General features: G+C 42.6%; 1 protein-coding gene across 1 annotated transcript in view; it reads left to right on the forward strand.

Annotated features, from left to right (window-relative positions):
- Nucleotides 1-11558, forward strand: part of LOC104539888 (chromosome unknown open reading frame, human C14orf80) — a gene marked incomplete at its 5' end in the record, with an annotated part of 50928 nt that extends 39370 nt beyond the window's left edge. Inside the window, one exon of the mRNA XM_010183551.1 lies at nucleotides 11199-11558. Coding sequence (XP_010181853.1) covers nucleotides 11199-11558 — 360 coding nt within the window. The remainder of the gene's footprint in view (nucleotides 1-11198) is intronic.
- Nucleotides 11559-12970: the final 1412 nt, after the last annotated feature.

The raw sequence follows: 12970 nt of genomic DNA on the forward strand, positions 1-12970 counted from the left end.
TGAACACCCTTTTTTTTTGGCTGTATACACAGAAACTACTTTGCTTGAGTTCGTTTCATATCCTGTTCTCCCAAAGCAGGGTAATACAGAGGAGTGCAAGTCAGAAGCAGCACTGTTTCTGAAGTGGCTACTTTTCTGTTGCACAGCAATAAAGCTCTGCTTGAAACGAAGTGGGACCCTGCAGTCCTCTCTCCAAGTCACTTAGATCTGAGATGATACATCATCAGTGTTTGCCTCTGCTGCCCAAGATAAAAGTTTGGGAGAACAAATTGAAAAATAAGTGAGCAATTTATTATACAAAGCAATACTGGTCTGTTGTCTTCTTTTGTAATTTGTGGTTGTCAGGATCTTTTTCAAAGTAGCACTGCAGCCTTTTTCCAAGTGTCTAAATTACTTATACTGACATACTCTGGTTTTCATATCATATATTTTCATTATGTGCCTATTACTGCATTAATTTGTGTGATCTTCTAATTGAATTCAAGGATTTTTAAAGTCTAGAGATAAAACTGTAGTTAGAAAGAAATGCATTATAAAAGGCCAGGTTGTTAGAAGAGAATTTTTTTCTTCCCGTGAAATGCTGAAGATTTATAATTTGGAGAAGGTATTTATATCTTATTCCCTGTGATGTGCATTCAGAATTGTGTGGCATATGGGACTTTCACAAGGCTGAACTGTGTCTCCTTGTAGTTGATGGTAAAGAATCTGCAAGTTTGATGCTCCTGCCTGGGTCTGTCCTACCTTCCCAAGAGCAGCGGGACCATACCAGGTGGTGGGCGTGCGTATCTTCTCGGGAGGTAGCTGAGGAGGTTTGGATGAGGTGCTGGTTCCAGAGCACATTGATTCTGACCATCTTGTATGATGGTGCTTCATGTCTGCTCTTTCTGTGCTGGCGTCATCTTTAGCTGAACAGAGGTGATGCAGAAATTGCTGGTTTCTTTGAAGACCTTATTATTTTAAGATTTGTCCCTGGCTGGCTCTGCCCACAGAGTTGCTGTAATAGAATGATCACATTACATGTTTGACTCCCATCTATTTTTTTTTTCTTCTTTTTAGTTCAGTTGTTCTCTCAAAAATTAACCATCTGAAAAGTAAATTGCTTATGCCAAAAACTCAAGAACAGAGTTCAGAAAACATCCATACAGCAGTAAGCTTGTTTGTAGCTTTGTGGAAGAGGGATGCATCTCATGAGGGTCTCAACATAGCTACCTTCATTCTGGGCTGTTTGTCTCAGGTATATCCTTTAGCAGTCCAACCCAAAGGCTGTTCTTGGGTGCATCTCTCAAAGGGTAGAACCCAATGCAGCGCTGTTGCAGGAGGAGAGCTGGGTGAAGCCCTTAGCGTAAGGAAATCTGCTCACACCATCCTTGGGCTCACTGCACAGCAGCAACAGAGTTCAGTTGCTTTTAGGCCAAAGGATTAATTTCCCTTTTGCTTTGCCTGTGTGATAGGTGTTTGTAGGCTCAGCAGACAGGCAGTGCTTGCTTTATCAGTTGTGTGCTTTTGCGTTTCATATTGATATTTTGAGATATACTTTGCATTTTTCTGGTAAAGACTCTGAAAAATCTTAATTTTTCTTGTTCTTTCCCTGTTTTCTTAATCCTATTTCCTTTTCCTTTATCTTAAGCTAAACTGACTTTCCTAACTCATATCAATGTAGTATTCAGAAACATAAGTCTAAATACAGACCCATTTGAGTATCTTAAAAAAAAATAAGGCAAAAAAACCTCACCCAAACCAAAACCAAACAAGACCAACAAAAATGTTATCCATTCAGACAAGATCAGGTCACTCATCTTTATGAAATGATCTCATTCAAATGCTGTAATTAACATTTAACTTTCCGTTACTGTGTGTCCTCGCCATCTAAAAGCTTTCCACTGGAGAACAGTGTGGATGCCGTTCTGAAGGTTTACAAAGCCCTTTAAAGTATTCATTGTCTGATAAAAAAAGCACCCAGCAGCAGTGCTATGCCAGAGCGCGGTAGCTGTTCTCGTCAGATGCAGCTCTGTGCGTTCCTGGTATTGAAACTGTATTTTTAGTTTCTTCTCAGAGGAGTCCTCCCCCCAGTTAAAAGATGGCCTTCTATTTCTAGATAAAATAGGTGCTGTTGCCTCTGTGACTTCCCTGTCAATTTGTTGTGGAGTGACAATAGGTGTGCCTGGGAGCTAGCATTTGAACAGTGAATGCCTTGCTTAAAATGCGTAAGATTGGGATGCATACTTTCCTCTCTAATTGCAGGAAATTGCAAATCTGGGTAAAATTTGGAATGCAGCTGCTTGTATAATTACATCTTCTGTCAGTTGCTGTAGCTCAGCTTTACAACCCTTGTAAAAAGTCTTCGTAGTTTATGGTACAAATAATGCCCACATTAATATTACTTTGGGATCACCCCTTTCATTTTTTTGCTGCCAATTCTAAAGGCTAAGATTTTTCTTCTTGCTGGGGTAATAATGAGTGTTAGAAATTAGTAATTATATTAAGGAGAAATTTTGCTTTAGCTGTTTTTGTTAAGCTAAAAGAAATTATTTTAGTTTCTTGCTGTTGCTGTGGTTTGAGTTTAGTACAAAATACCCATATGTGTACCTCAGACCGGTTTGATCTGCTCACAGCTTCAGGTTTTGGATATATGCAAACCTTTCTGTTTCATGGCCTTATGAAATAGAAGGTAATGGGTCATGGAAAAGTTGTTAGGCTATTGGCAACTAAGTGTTGCTATCTGCTACCGGTCATTAAATGACAGATAATATATAGATCACAATTCAGAGCTTAATGAAATGTGTTGGCCCCACTTATACCACCATCACAATTAGAAAATGGTTGAAAGGTTGGAAAGGATTAAAGGAGGGGTAATAAACGAATTATTCGGTCTGTCTTTGAGAGGTGAGAAAGGTGTATTTAATCAAGGTAAAGATATAGCTGGATCATGTTCTGTAAATTCCTAGGCAGAAGAGGAGTTTTAAGAGTGTAGGACTCTTTAGATCAAAGGTGGTATATGAAGACCCAGTGGCTGAGGCAGAACGCGCTGAAAAAATGGACTTTTTAAACCATAAATGTATTTCATTGCTGAATTAACACTGTGATAGGGTAGTTTCTTGTTCTGCTGGAGCTTGCGTTTTAAAAAAGTCTGTTTCTAGAAGAGACCCTGTAGCTTTCCAAAACGTAGTAGTAGAACATTGCAGAAATTCCTGGGTGAGATACTGTAGCCTATGCTGTGTGATAGGTTGGACTAATCAAATGGTTTATTATGACTTTAAATTCATAAGTGCATTAGCATTGCTATTAAATGGGCTATTTTACAAGAGCATCAAATCTTTGTGTACAATCAAGGATTACACAAGAAGAAAGAAACCTCATTTAGGCAGGACAGTGCAGGAAATGTTCAGCTATTAAAACAGAAAATGATGGTTTCCAGCGGTTTTAACTGGTTATTCTTCAGTGTGTAGAAATAGCTGCAGAAAATTAAAAACCTTGAAAGCTTGCAGCGAAGAAGCTTGATTCAATGAAACAAGTTTTATAGAGCTGCAGTAACTCTGTAACTTTCTTAGAGGTTTGAAATTACATTTGGGCAAGTTACTCTAAGACATGAATTTGAAATTAGAGTAAGGTATTTTTTTATAGTAAAACACCTGCTTACTCAGTGTCGTAGTGCTTCCAGAACAGCTGATTGCAGATACTGCTTTTGCTTTAACTCATGGGGCTTTTTCGTATAAGCAGCAAATGCTGGGGAGTCTGATTTTCTTGGAAGTCACTGTTCAGCCAATGTTAGAACTTTTAATAGGCTCTGCAGAGTCCTGTCCCTCCCTGCTCCATAATTTTTCCCAAAAGTAGGAGCTGCAGGATTTGATTTTCGATCACTTACGTATTCACAGCATCCCTTGAAATGGTGCCTTTCTCTGCTTCTCTGAGGCTGAATGGGTCACTGTCTGTAGCTCAGGAAAGCATTTGTCATACACTTAACCATGATTGCTCAAAAAAAAAGGAAAGGCAAATATTTTTATTAAAAGAAACTGGCTCCCTAGCCAAATTATTATTTGTTTATTGTTAAAGAAGTGTAAAGCCCTCACCCTACTTAGATGTGAAAAAGGTTTTATTTTTATGCCTTTGGAGACACACAAGCACACAAAACACTGGTGTTATTCATGACTGTTCTGTACAGCAAACAGTGACAGACGTGAGAACGGCAGCGTTGGCTTGTTCGGTTCTTGCTAATCTCTAATGCTGTTTGAGGCAAACTCTGCTTGGGCATCTTCCTTCACAGACAGACCCTGGTGCATGTTTTTCAGTGCTGCTCTGTGTGGAGTAAGGCACAAAATGCAGGTCGATTGTATAGCCAATAAATTATTGTTTAGGGCACAAAGAGGTGGTGGGTGGGAATTGTGGGATCCTTGTGACTATTGTATTCCACTTTTATACATTTTTTTCTGCTATGCTTATAGTAGACTCTGCTCTTCCCCTTCTATGTTATTGTTACTTTTGCTTATTATTTCCTTTTGTGCTGTTCAGTGCTGCTTTTTGAGAGCAGCCAAGGAGAGCTTTCTGAAAAGTAGTCTGCAAATCCTTCCCTATCCTGTTTTCTCTGTCCCAGATAGACTGTCAGCTGAGATTGCAGTTCTGCAAGGCTTTTCTCAGGGAGTAGGAGGGGATGGTGGTAGAATAAACCCTAGGTATAAACTGTAAGACAGCAAAAAGTATAAATAATGATAATTTATAAAGTGTTGTTCAGGCTTGTACTGATTAAAGACAAGTGCTTGCAAGCTTCAGTCCCTGGACTGACCTGGATTCCAGTCTGGAAACTGGAAACTTCTAAACTTGCCCTAATTTGCAGCGCCTGGATTCCAGCACTCAGCTGTCAGGATTTCTGCACAGCACCCATGCTGGCAGTCTGAGCAATGCCAATATCTCTGTGCTCATCCCGCTTTCAATTTTTACTTATAGATCTTTATCTATAATTGATGCTTGTCTGTTGAATGAGAGTCTGCTCAGTGTACACAGAGACAGAGCCGTGGGCAGCTCCTCTAACCAGGGGAACACCTCTGGGTGCCCGTGCTTGGGATATTGGGATGTGCCGGGGAGCAGTTCCCAGCCAGGCAGGTGAGTGCACTGGCTGACCTGACAGGTCTTTTCTGTTTCTGCAGTCTGGCCCCTTATTAATCATATGTTTCCAAGCGTGTAATATTTCACTTTACCCTTTTCAACTCCCCAGGTACAGGGGTTCATCTTAGGTGTGATAGCTTTAAAATAAAGCTCAGAAATTAGCTTTCTTTAGTAATCAAAAAATTCTGCAAGTCAAATGCTGGTTGGTGTTTTCAGAAGAACTAGATGAGTTTATGAAAGGTGTTGGGTGATTATGGCCTGATAGCAAAGGCAGTATGACTTAGTGGCTTGGATATTGCATCCATTCGTATTTCCTAATTTCCTTTCACACTCCAACCCAAAAAGACAAGATCTGAGATTTTTCCTGTTTGTTCTTTGTGACTCTGAGCACAAAGGAACAGGTTGCACTGTTTTCCAGCAAAAGCAGGCACTGTGGTTTGTAGTATCTATACAGAATGGCAAGAATAATTTGTATTTCATGCTGTATGCATATGAGGTCTTCTCCCTGTTCGCAAGAGAAATACAAGAGAGAATGAGTGGACAGGACTGGAGGCAGAAAATGTGCCATTTCTTGGCTTGTGCAGTTTGTTTTTCTGAACAATACCGTTATTAGAGCCTCTTCTGCAAAACTCCTAGAATAATTTGAAGAGAGAGCAATTTAAAAATAATGACATGATTCTGGTCTTTACCATCCACTTCAAAAGGAGCTCCAACAATTTGGTTTGCTGCTCCTTCCTCGAAGCTGGCAACAGCTATTGTAAAAAGGGAATGCTCCTCTGCCTCCCCCCTCTCTCTTCCTTGAAATAGGTTTTTGGACCTTTCATAGCTGTTGCATTTTAACCTTCATCTCTAGCTAGTGGCTTTGTTCAAGTATGAAACAGAGGCAAAGCATTCATTTGCTTTCTGAGGCTTTCAGGTTGCCATGAATAGTTTTAACAAGCTGAAATGTTGACTTCCAGCATTTGGAAGATTGTCACTTCTGTTAGGTCATTACTGGAAATTATTTGAATAACGTGGTGTGGTTATCCAGATTTCTTAGCATCTCTTTGGAATGGCTTGCGTGTTGGTAAAATTCTCTCTAAATAAGTTCACATCCAGCTTCTTAGGAGAAAAAGAACCATTTTTGTGCATCATTTTTACTTCACTTTTGATTAGTGAGCTGTTAGAACTGAGACAGATCAGCCTCTTGGGGATGTTTGAGCCACATGGAATGAGACACACAGCTCTGGGAAGCTCATTACCAGCAAGGTGCAGGCAAATGTGAGGGAAACCACAGCAGTAATTGTGGAGGGCTGGAAGGTCTCCTCTTTGAGGAGAGATAAATGAGCTAAATGTGTGCAGGTCATCGGAGCAGTTAATAGAAGCAGACCTCCACTAGATGGGCAGCTGAAAGACTGGGACTGTCCACATGACAAATTAGCAAGGTGTTACTGTTCTGGCCTCAAAACAGTGGACCAAGCAAAGAAACGGAAAGGTAGCTTATTTAAAGTGAGTGACACACTACCTTTTGCATTATTTGCCTGCTGACCTCATTGATATAAGTTTTATTTGAAGCCAGAAGACTCCCAGGACTGAAAATAGCTGAAATAGCTGCCTGGATGAAAAGGGCAACCAGTGGCACCTTAGAAGAAATTCTAGAGAAGGTAGAGGTGAGGAAGTGCTGAGGGAATTAATTGTGTGTACATGTTTGCAGGCTTGAGATCTCCTGTGCATCAGTGTGAGGACTGAGCTGAGCTGCCTGCTCTGCCTGTGTCTTGGATGTGTCTCACTTCACTGCCCCTTTCCTGCTGCACAGGCAGCATCCTGGACTGGGCTCACCCTTTTCTGTTTTGGCTTGGCCATTTCCCTCAATCAGGCCTCAGCTTGAATGTTTTGGGAAATGCAGCATCAGTTGTGGCACTGTCGTTGGGAAGAGGGGAAATCCTTTCCATGCTTGATGGATGTTCTGCCTGGCTTAATGACACCAAATTGAGAACTAGAGGCCATCTGTCTCTGCCCACCCTCTTGCTGATGTTGGAGATCTGTTTTTTTCTGGTGCTTACTCCTTCGTATATTCCTGTGTGTGAATCTGCCAGCAGTGTCTGTGCACGCCGTAACCCTTTGCACTGTGCCAGGTTTGGGAAGGGCAGCACAGGCTGTCGCTTCAGTCCCTCTTTGGTCTATGAGATGTAATATATCTGCAACTACACTACCTCTTCCTTAGAGGAAGACAATGTTGTCTTCTCCTTAGAATGAAAATGGTTGCAGTTTTCCCTTTAGTTTTAATTTTTTAATACATTTTGAAAACCTGCAGTGGCCTTCTGAAAGACTTAAGTTATTTTAAGGAAACCATCTAGGAGGACTTGGGGCAGTTTGGCCGCTGTCCTGTCCCAAACAGTGGTTGGTAACATGAAGTGAAGAGGTAGAAGGAACCTATCAGGAGTACTTTCCTCGGTGCACGCTCATGGCATCTGTCCATCTGACAGACAGGACACTTGGGTGCCACTACACTTGTGCCAGCTTATCTTGGCCTTTGCGAGTGTGAAACCTGGCAGGGTACGCTGGCCCTGGTGTATGTGGGGGGGACAGCACGCTTCCATGGGCTCAGTTACAGCGTTGTGAGTGACTGCTGGGCTGTGCTGCTGTGACCAGCTCACCGGATCAGTGCTCGCCCCTGAGCAGGGTTTGTGTCAGCTTGAAGATGCTGATTCCTCATCAGCTGATTCCCTGTTTGGCATGGCTTTTCTCAGCATGCACCGGGTCCCTTTGGGATGAGGTTGGTTCTGTAGAAGTGGAAACGATTATCGTCTTGTTGTATTTATTCGGAGAGGATGTGCAGCAGTTGTCAGACAGCACTAGGTACCTAATTGGGAATTCAACTTCCAGCTGGTAGATTGAGACTGAAAGGCAGAGCTGTGGGATAGGGACAGGCAGGCACAAAATGCTGAGGCTCCTAATCTTTTACAATATGTTTGTTTAATACAAAGTGGTCTGCTGAGGTTGTTTTGCAGTGTAAAATAATCATTGTGTGCTGACTAATGGCAGACAGCAAGCTGTTAGAGAGCATCAATTAACCATACAGGAGGATGTTATTGAGTATTTTCGCAAGTGTTCAGGATGTGAAGAGTAAAGAATACTACTTGAATGTAACCTTTAGAGAATTTTTAGCCATTGAAATCTACAGACTGCAACAAGAGTACTTGTTGGATGTGCATGTGGTTGCAGAGCTACCAGGAGGAGCAGTGCAAAAAAGAACGTGAGCGAGCTTTTCAACTCCAGATTGTGCTGACAGGAAAGAAAGAAATTTGCTAAACTTGTTCTTTTATTTCATATTCATTGTTTTGAAAATTTCCGCTGTTAAGTTTACCTAACATTGTCCCAGGAAATACTGGTCCTTTTTACAGAAGGTAAAATGTGCGGTGCCCTTCTGATACTCAGATATCAGAATTTGTTCTACTTCCCTGACGGCTCTTACAGCTGGGCTGTTGTCCTTGTCCTTACAGCTGCTCCTGCTTCAGTGTAGTAATTCCTATTCCGGCTACTGCTGTGAGTTAGAGCTCAATGCACTTAGTGCTGACAGGAGTATGCTCTTCCGTCATGTGCCTTGCACAGTGGATAATAAAAATCTCCAATTTTGGCCGATGGAGAGTACGAAAACCTTTGTTTCAGTAGGAGTACTCTTATACAGTGCTCCTAGTATTCTGCCTGAGTTTAATGCGGAAAATAAATAACATTTTGTGGGCTCTGTTTGCTGAGTGACTTTGGTTTTTGTAAGCAGCAGGAAATTTTTCCTGTCTTGGATTCCACTGTTAAATCTGTTTTGTGCAAACATCATTTTTCATTTATTCATTGACAGTGGGGAGACCAGATGACATTGAATTTATTTTTTCAGTTTTGCTTCTCCTAAAGAGGTGTTAGAGAGCTGGACCTCAGATATTCTTTTAGCCAACAGTGAGAGCAATCCTGAGATTCCTTGAGGATTATGATAGAGGGACCCGTGGCTCTTGGACAAGGGCAAATATAGATTTCTCTTGGCTTCAATAGAGGTATCCTTTAACAGATGGTTCTGCATCAAAAAAAGCATTTAACGAGTTAGGAAAAATTCAGAGAAATGTACTCCTTTTCTGATTTGATTGATTTTCTTAATCTTTTTTTGAGTGGGGGCAGAGGGAGGAAGAATAATGTATCAGAAGACTATGGGGGGATTAAATACTTGACTGCAAAACTCATGAAGGTATTCTGCTGAGAGATGTGGGATAAGTGAACGAAGCCCTGGTGAGGTTGGTGTCAGTGGGGAAATTTAACTGTGACTGCAGCCCTTGTGCCTGCAGTGTTTCACACCCTGAGAGAATGCAATCGAAGCTTCTGAGTTTCTTTCAGTAATGAAACCTTCCCTACTTATCCATGGAAAAAATCCTTTTTTCTCCAGGTATGGCAGCAGGTTTGACCCTGAGCTTGGCAGTGATAAAGACAGGGGAGGTTTTGCTACCTTAGGACTCTTGTCTTTGCAGCTGGTGCTGCTTTGAGCTCCGACCAATCTCTGGTGCTTCAGAGAGATGCCAAAATATCCCTGACTTTACAGGGAACTTGTCAGAGCCCTAATATGTGATATACCAATATCTTAATGCAGATCTGCAGATTTAAAACCCTGGGGAGTTGTTCAGCTTCACCCACGGCCAGGGAAGGGAGGGCTTGCAGAGCAGTTTCAAGGCTGGAAGAGGGTATCATTAGCACTGAGCTTGACCTGAGCTGAGCTTTGGCCAAAGGATTCCCTGGAGCAGCAATGAAGCATTTCATGGTTCATTATCCTCACGGTAGGAAACAATGTCATATTCTAAAGCTGAGTAACTCACGCAGATTTTCATCCATTTGATCTTCTTATGGCTTTGTCAGCGAAGTCTGGTCTCTCACCGCTTTCTTTTCTACTTACTTTTTGTATCTAAAATAAATTATGTATCTGCTCCCATGAATGGAACAGGTTGAGCTCTTGAAGTTTCGTACTATAAAGCTTGTTTTCTGGGCTGCGAGTCGTGGAGTGACCTGTCTTTGAATCCTACTCTTTGTTTCCCTGTGTGTTTTGAAGCATGAACTCCAGAGCCGCACACAGGTTCCAGGGGAGCTCTGGGATTTGTGCAGGCTGCAGAGACAGCATCGCTTTTCTGAAACTTTGCTGCTTTTTGGCTGAGCTGATTTGGTGGCTTCTTGCCGTAGCAGAAACAGAAGATGCCATTGGACCAAGAACCATTTCCCTGAAGGCCTTAGCTGGGCACTTCTTATGGATGTTTCCCTGCTGACAGCTACATTTTGAGATGAGTCACTGAATTCATGTGTAATCCACGAGTAAAATTGGCAAGGCAATTACCATCGTGCAAGTTCTTTAAATCAAATTGTTAGAGAACATTAAATCAAATGCTTTAGAGAAATCCCAATGTATACGATTGCTTTTATCATCCAGTCTGAGATTCTGTCACAAGAAAAGCTCTGTTTGATTGGGCCTATCTTCAGTCAAAGTGTGCTGCCTGGTATTCATTTTGGTCTTAGCCTCTACTACTTTCTCTGCTCCATTATTTTCCTATTTGTTACCCCAAGAGGATTGAGAATTAAAGAATTTCTAGCTTACAGTTGTTATCCCTACTTTTTAGCATTGCCAAGTACAGAAACCATTTGCAAACTGAATTAATACTGTTAGTCATGAGGCAATTAATCTGTTATGACAACGTGGTGGCTTAAAGCACAACGGTGAGGAAGGTCACTCTGCTGGGTCTCCCTTTTTTGCTCCGTGTGTTTTGCTCTGAAGCCAAACCACCTGCTCCTTGGTAAGAGGGAAGCACGCAGAGCTCTTGTGTATTACTCGTCAGTGGAGGGGCTGGTGGACTGTGAATCTGCAAACAAATTACTACCGGCAGCTTTTCGATCACTGAAGCTGCTACCTGATGGAAAGCACAACTTAGCTCAATTCAGCTTCCACCGTCACGTACTTAGGTTTACACTCACAGCTGGCACTCTTCTCTTTGGTACATCCTAGTCCAAACATGACATTTTCTGTTTTCTGGCATGAGGATTTTTTGACAGAAATCTACCCAACTCTTTCCCCACCCCCTTTTTTGGTCATCTCTCTACAGGTGAAAACAAGAGAGGAACAACTACAGAAGGAGGGGTTCTCGGCCACTGCTAGAAAGATACAGGAAAGCGTTGAACTGAAACTGCAAGATCTTGCATACCTTTGTGCTCCAAAAAAGAAGAAAATGCATGGTTCGTGCCGACTGGTGTTCAGAAGCAAACATCCTGCCAGCAAGGCGGGCTTCGGGCGGTCTGTATCCAAGGAGCCTGTTTTGGCTGTCAGCGCTCCAGAGGTGATCAGAGAGCTGCAGAGGAGAGAGGCCAGCCTGGAGCGAGAGCTGGAGCGGCTGCGGGAGGAGTGCAGGCAGAGGCTGGATGCAGTTGCAGAAGGGCTGGATGGAGTGATTTGTGTCTCCCCTTGAAGGGCTAAAGATGGACTGAGCAGGGCAGAGGCAGGGACTGACTTGATCAGAACACGTGCAGCTTGGCATGGGGGAGTGCAAGATGAGGAACCAAATGTAACTTCTAATTTTTAAGCCTAGGAATCATAACTTGCTACTGCTTTGTGACATGCGCTGGGGCCATAACCTTGGTGGTTGTCTCTGAAGCCCCTTTATTGCTAACCTTGCCAATTAAATTCTGCAGCGAGTCTTGGTAGGAGCGTGCATAAATCTCCCTTTTATCTTTCAGATTTCTAGTTCTTCTGCCAAGGACTGGGCTCTTTTACAGTGCTCAGCTGCTAGGCACCGCGCACAGTGAGGCTGCGCATTGCAGTACTAAGTGCATTTGATATTTTCCGCAAATGGAAGAGTTCATTAGTCAGAAAAATCCAGGTATTGGAGAACATGCAAAGTACCACGCTTAAAGAGATTGGAAATGTTCAAGAAGGTGTGCTGTTTTAATTCAGCTGGTTTGCATATTTGTGGCAGCTATAATGCAGTCACCATAAGGAAAAACAAATGCCTAATAGTAAATAAAGCAGCGCCCTGATTTCATTTACTGGTGTGATGCACTTGAGGTAATGGAGTTCTCAAAGAGAACAAACTAGAAATGTATTCCACCAAGTTATGAGTCACAATGAGGTAACTTATGGATCTGCTATAGGAAGTTTCTGTAAAATAGAAATGTGACCTTAACTTCCAAGCTTTGTCTCTGGAGGCTTCTTCCCCTGGAACATGCAAATGTTTTTCACTTGGCATTCATGCCCTACCCTTTTCAGTTTTGCTTTCACCAAAGAATATTTTTATATTCTAGTTGGGCACTTTCAGGAATAAATAAATTTTTAAAAAACCTAATACTTTGATTTTCATTTGTGAATTGCTGTGAGCAATGGGTTTTCCTCCATCTGGATTTTTGTCTGCTACCCCAGCTTGGTGGTGTCACTGATTACCAGCCACTCTTGGCTCACTCAGCAGCCAAACATGAGGAACCTCCAAGGACCTCTTTCCAGCCATCAGTACGATTGCTCCTTTGCAGGGAGACCATCAATTGAACACAGCATTGCTGGTAGACTGGGAGTATACAAGCCCAGTTTAATATGGGCCAAGTTTCAGACAGTGTTTCCTCTGTGCGGACCTAGTGGCTTGTCCAAGGACCAAGCTTGAGCAAGGTTGGTGGGAGGTGCAATTCTCAGCCAGAGATCCCAACTCCAGTCAGCCCCACACAGATGGGACAGCTCCCAGGAGCTGGGTCTTAGCGTGTGTTGCCAGAGGCTGCCAGTGATGACAAGCGTGGCTGCTGTCAGCTGGCACCGGGGGTGACCAACACAGTGCTGGAGCAGAAAACCCCAGGGGGCTGGTGAGATCTGTCTCTAGGGCGGGTGGCCCGAGGCTGC

Source organism: Mesitornis unicolor, unplaced genomic scaffold (assembly GCF_000695765.1).
Source record: "Mesitornis unicolor isolate BGI_N332 unplaced genomic scaffold, ASM69576v1 scaffold2244, whole genome shotgun sequence".
In the NCBI taxonomy this organism is placed as follows: domain Eukaryota; kingdom Metazoa; phylum Chordata; class Aves; order Mesitornithiformes; family Mesitornithidae; genus Mesitornis; species Mesitornis unicolor.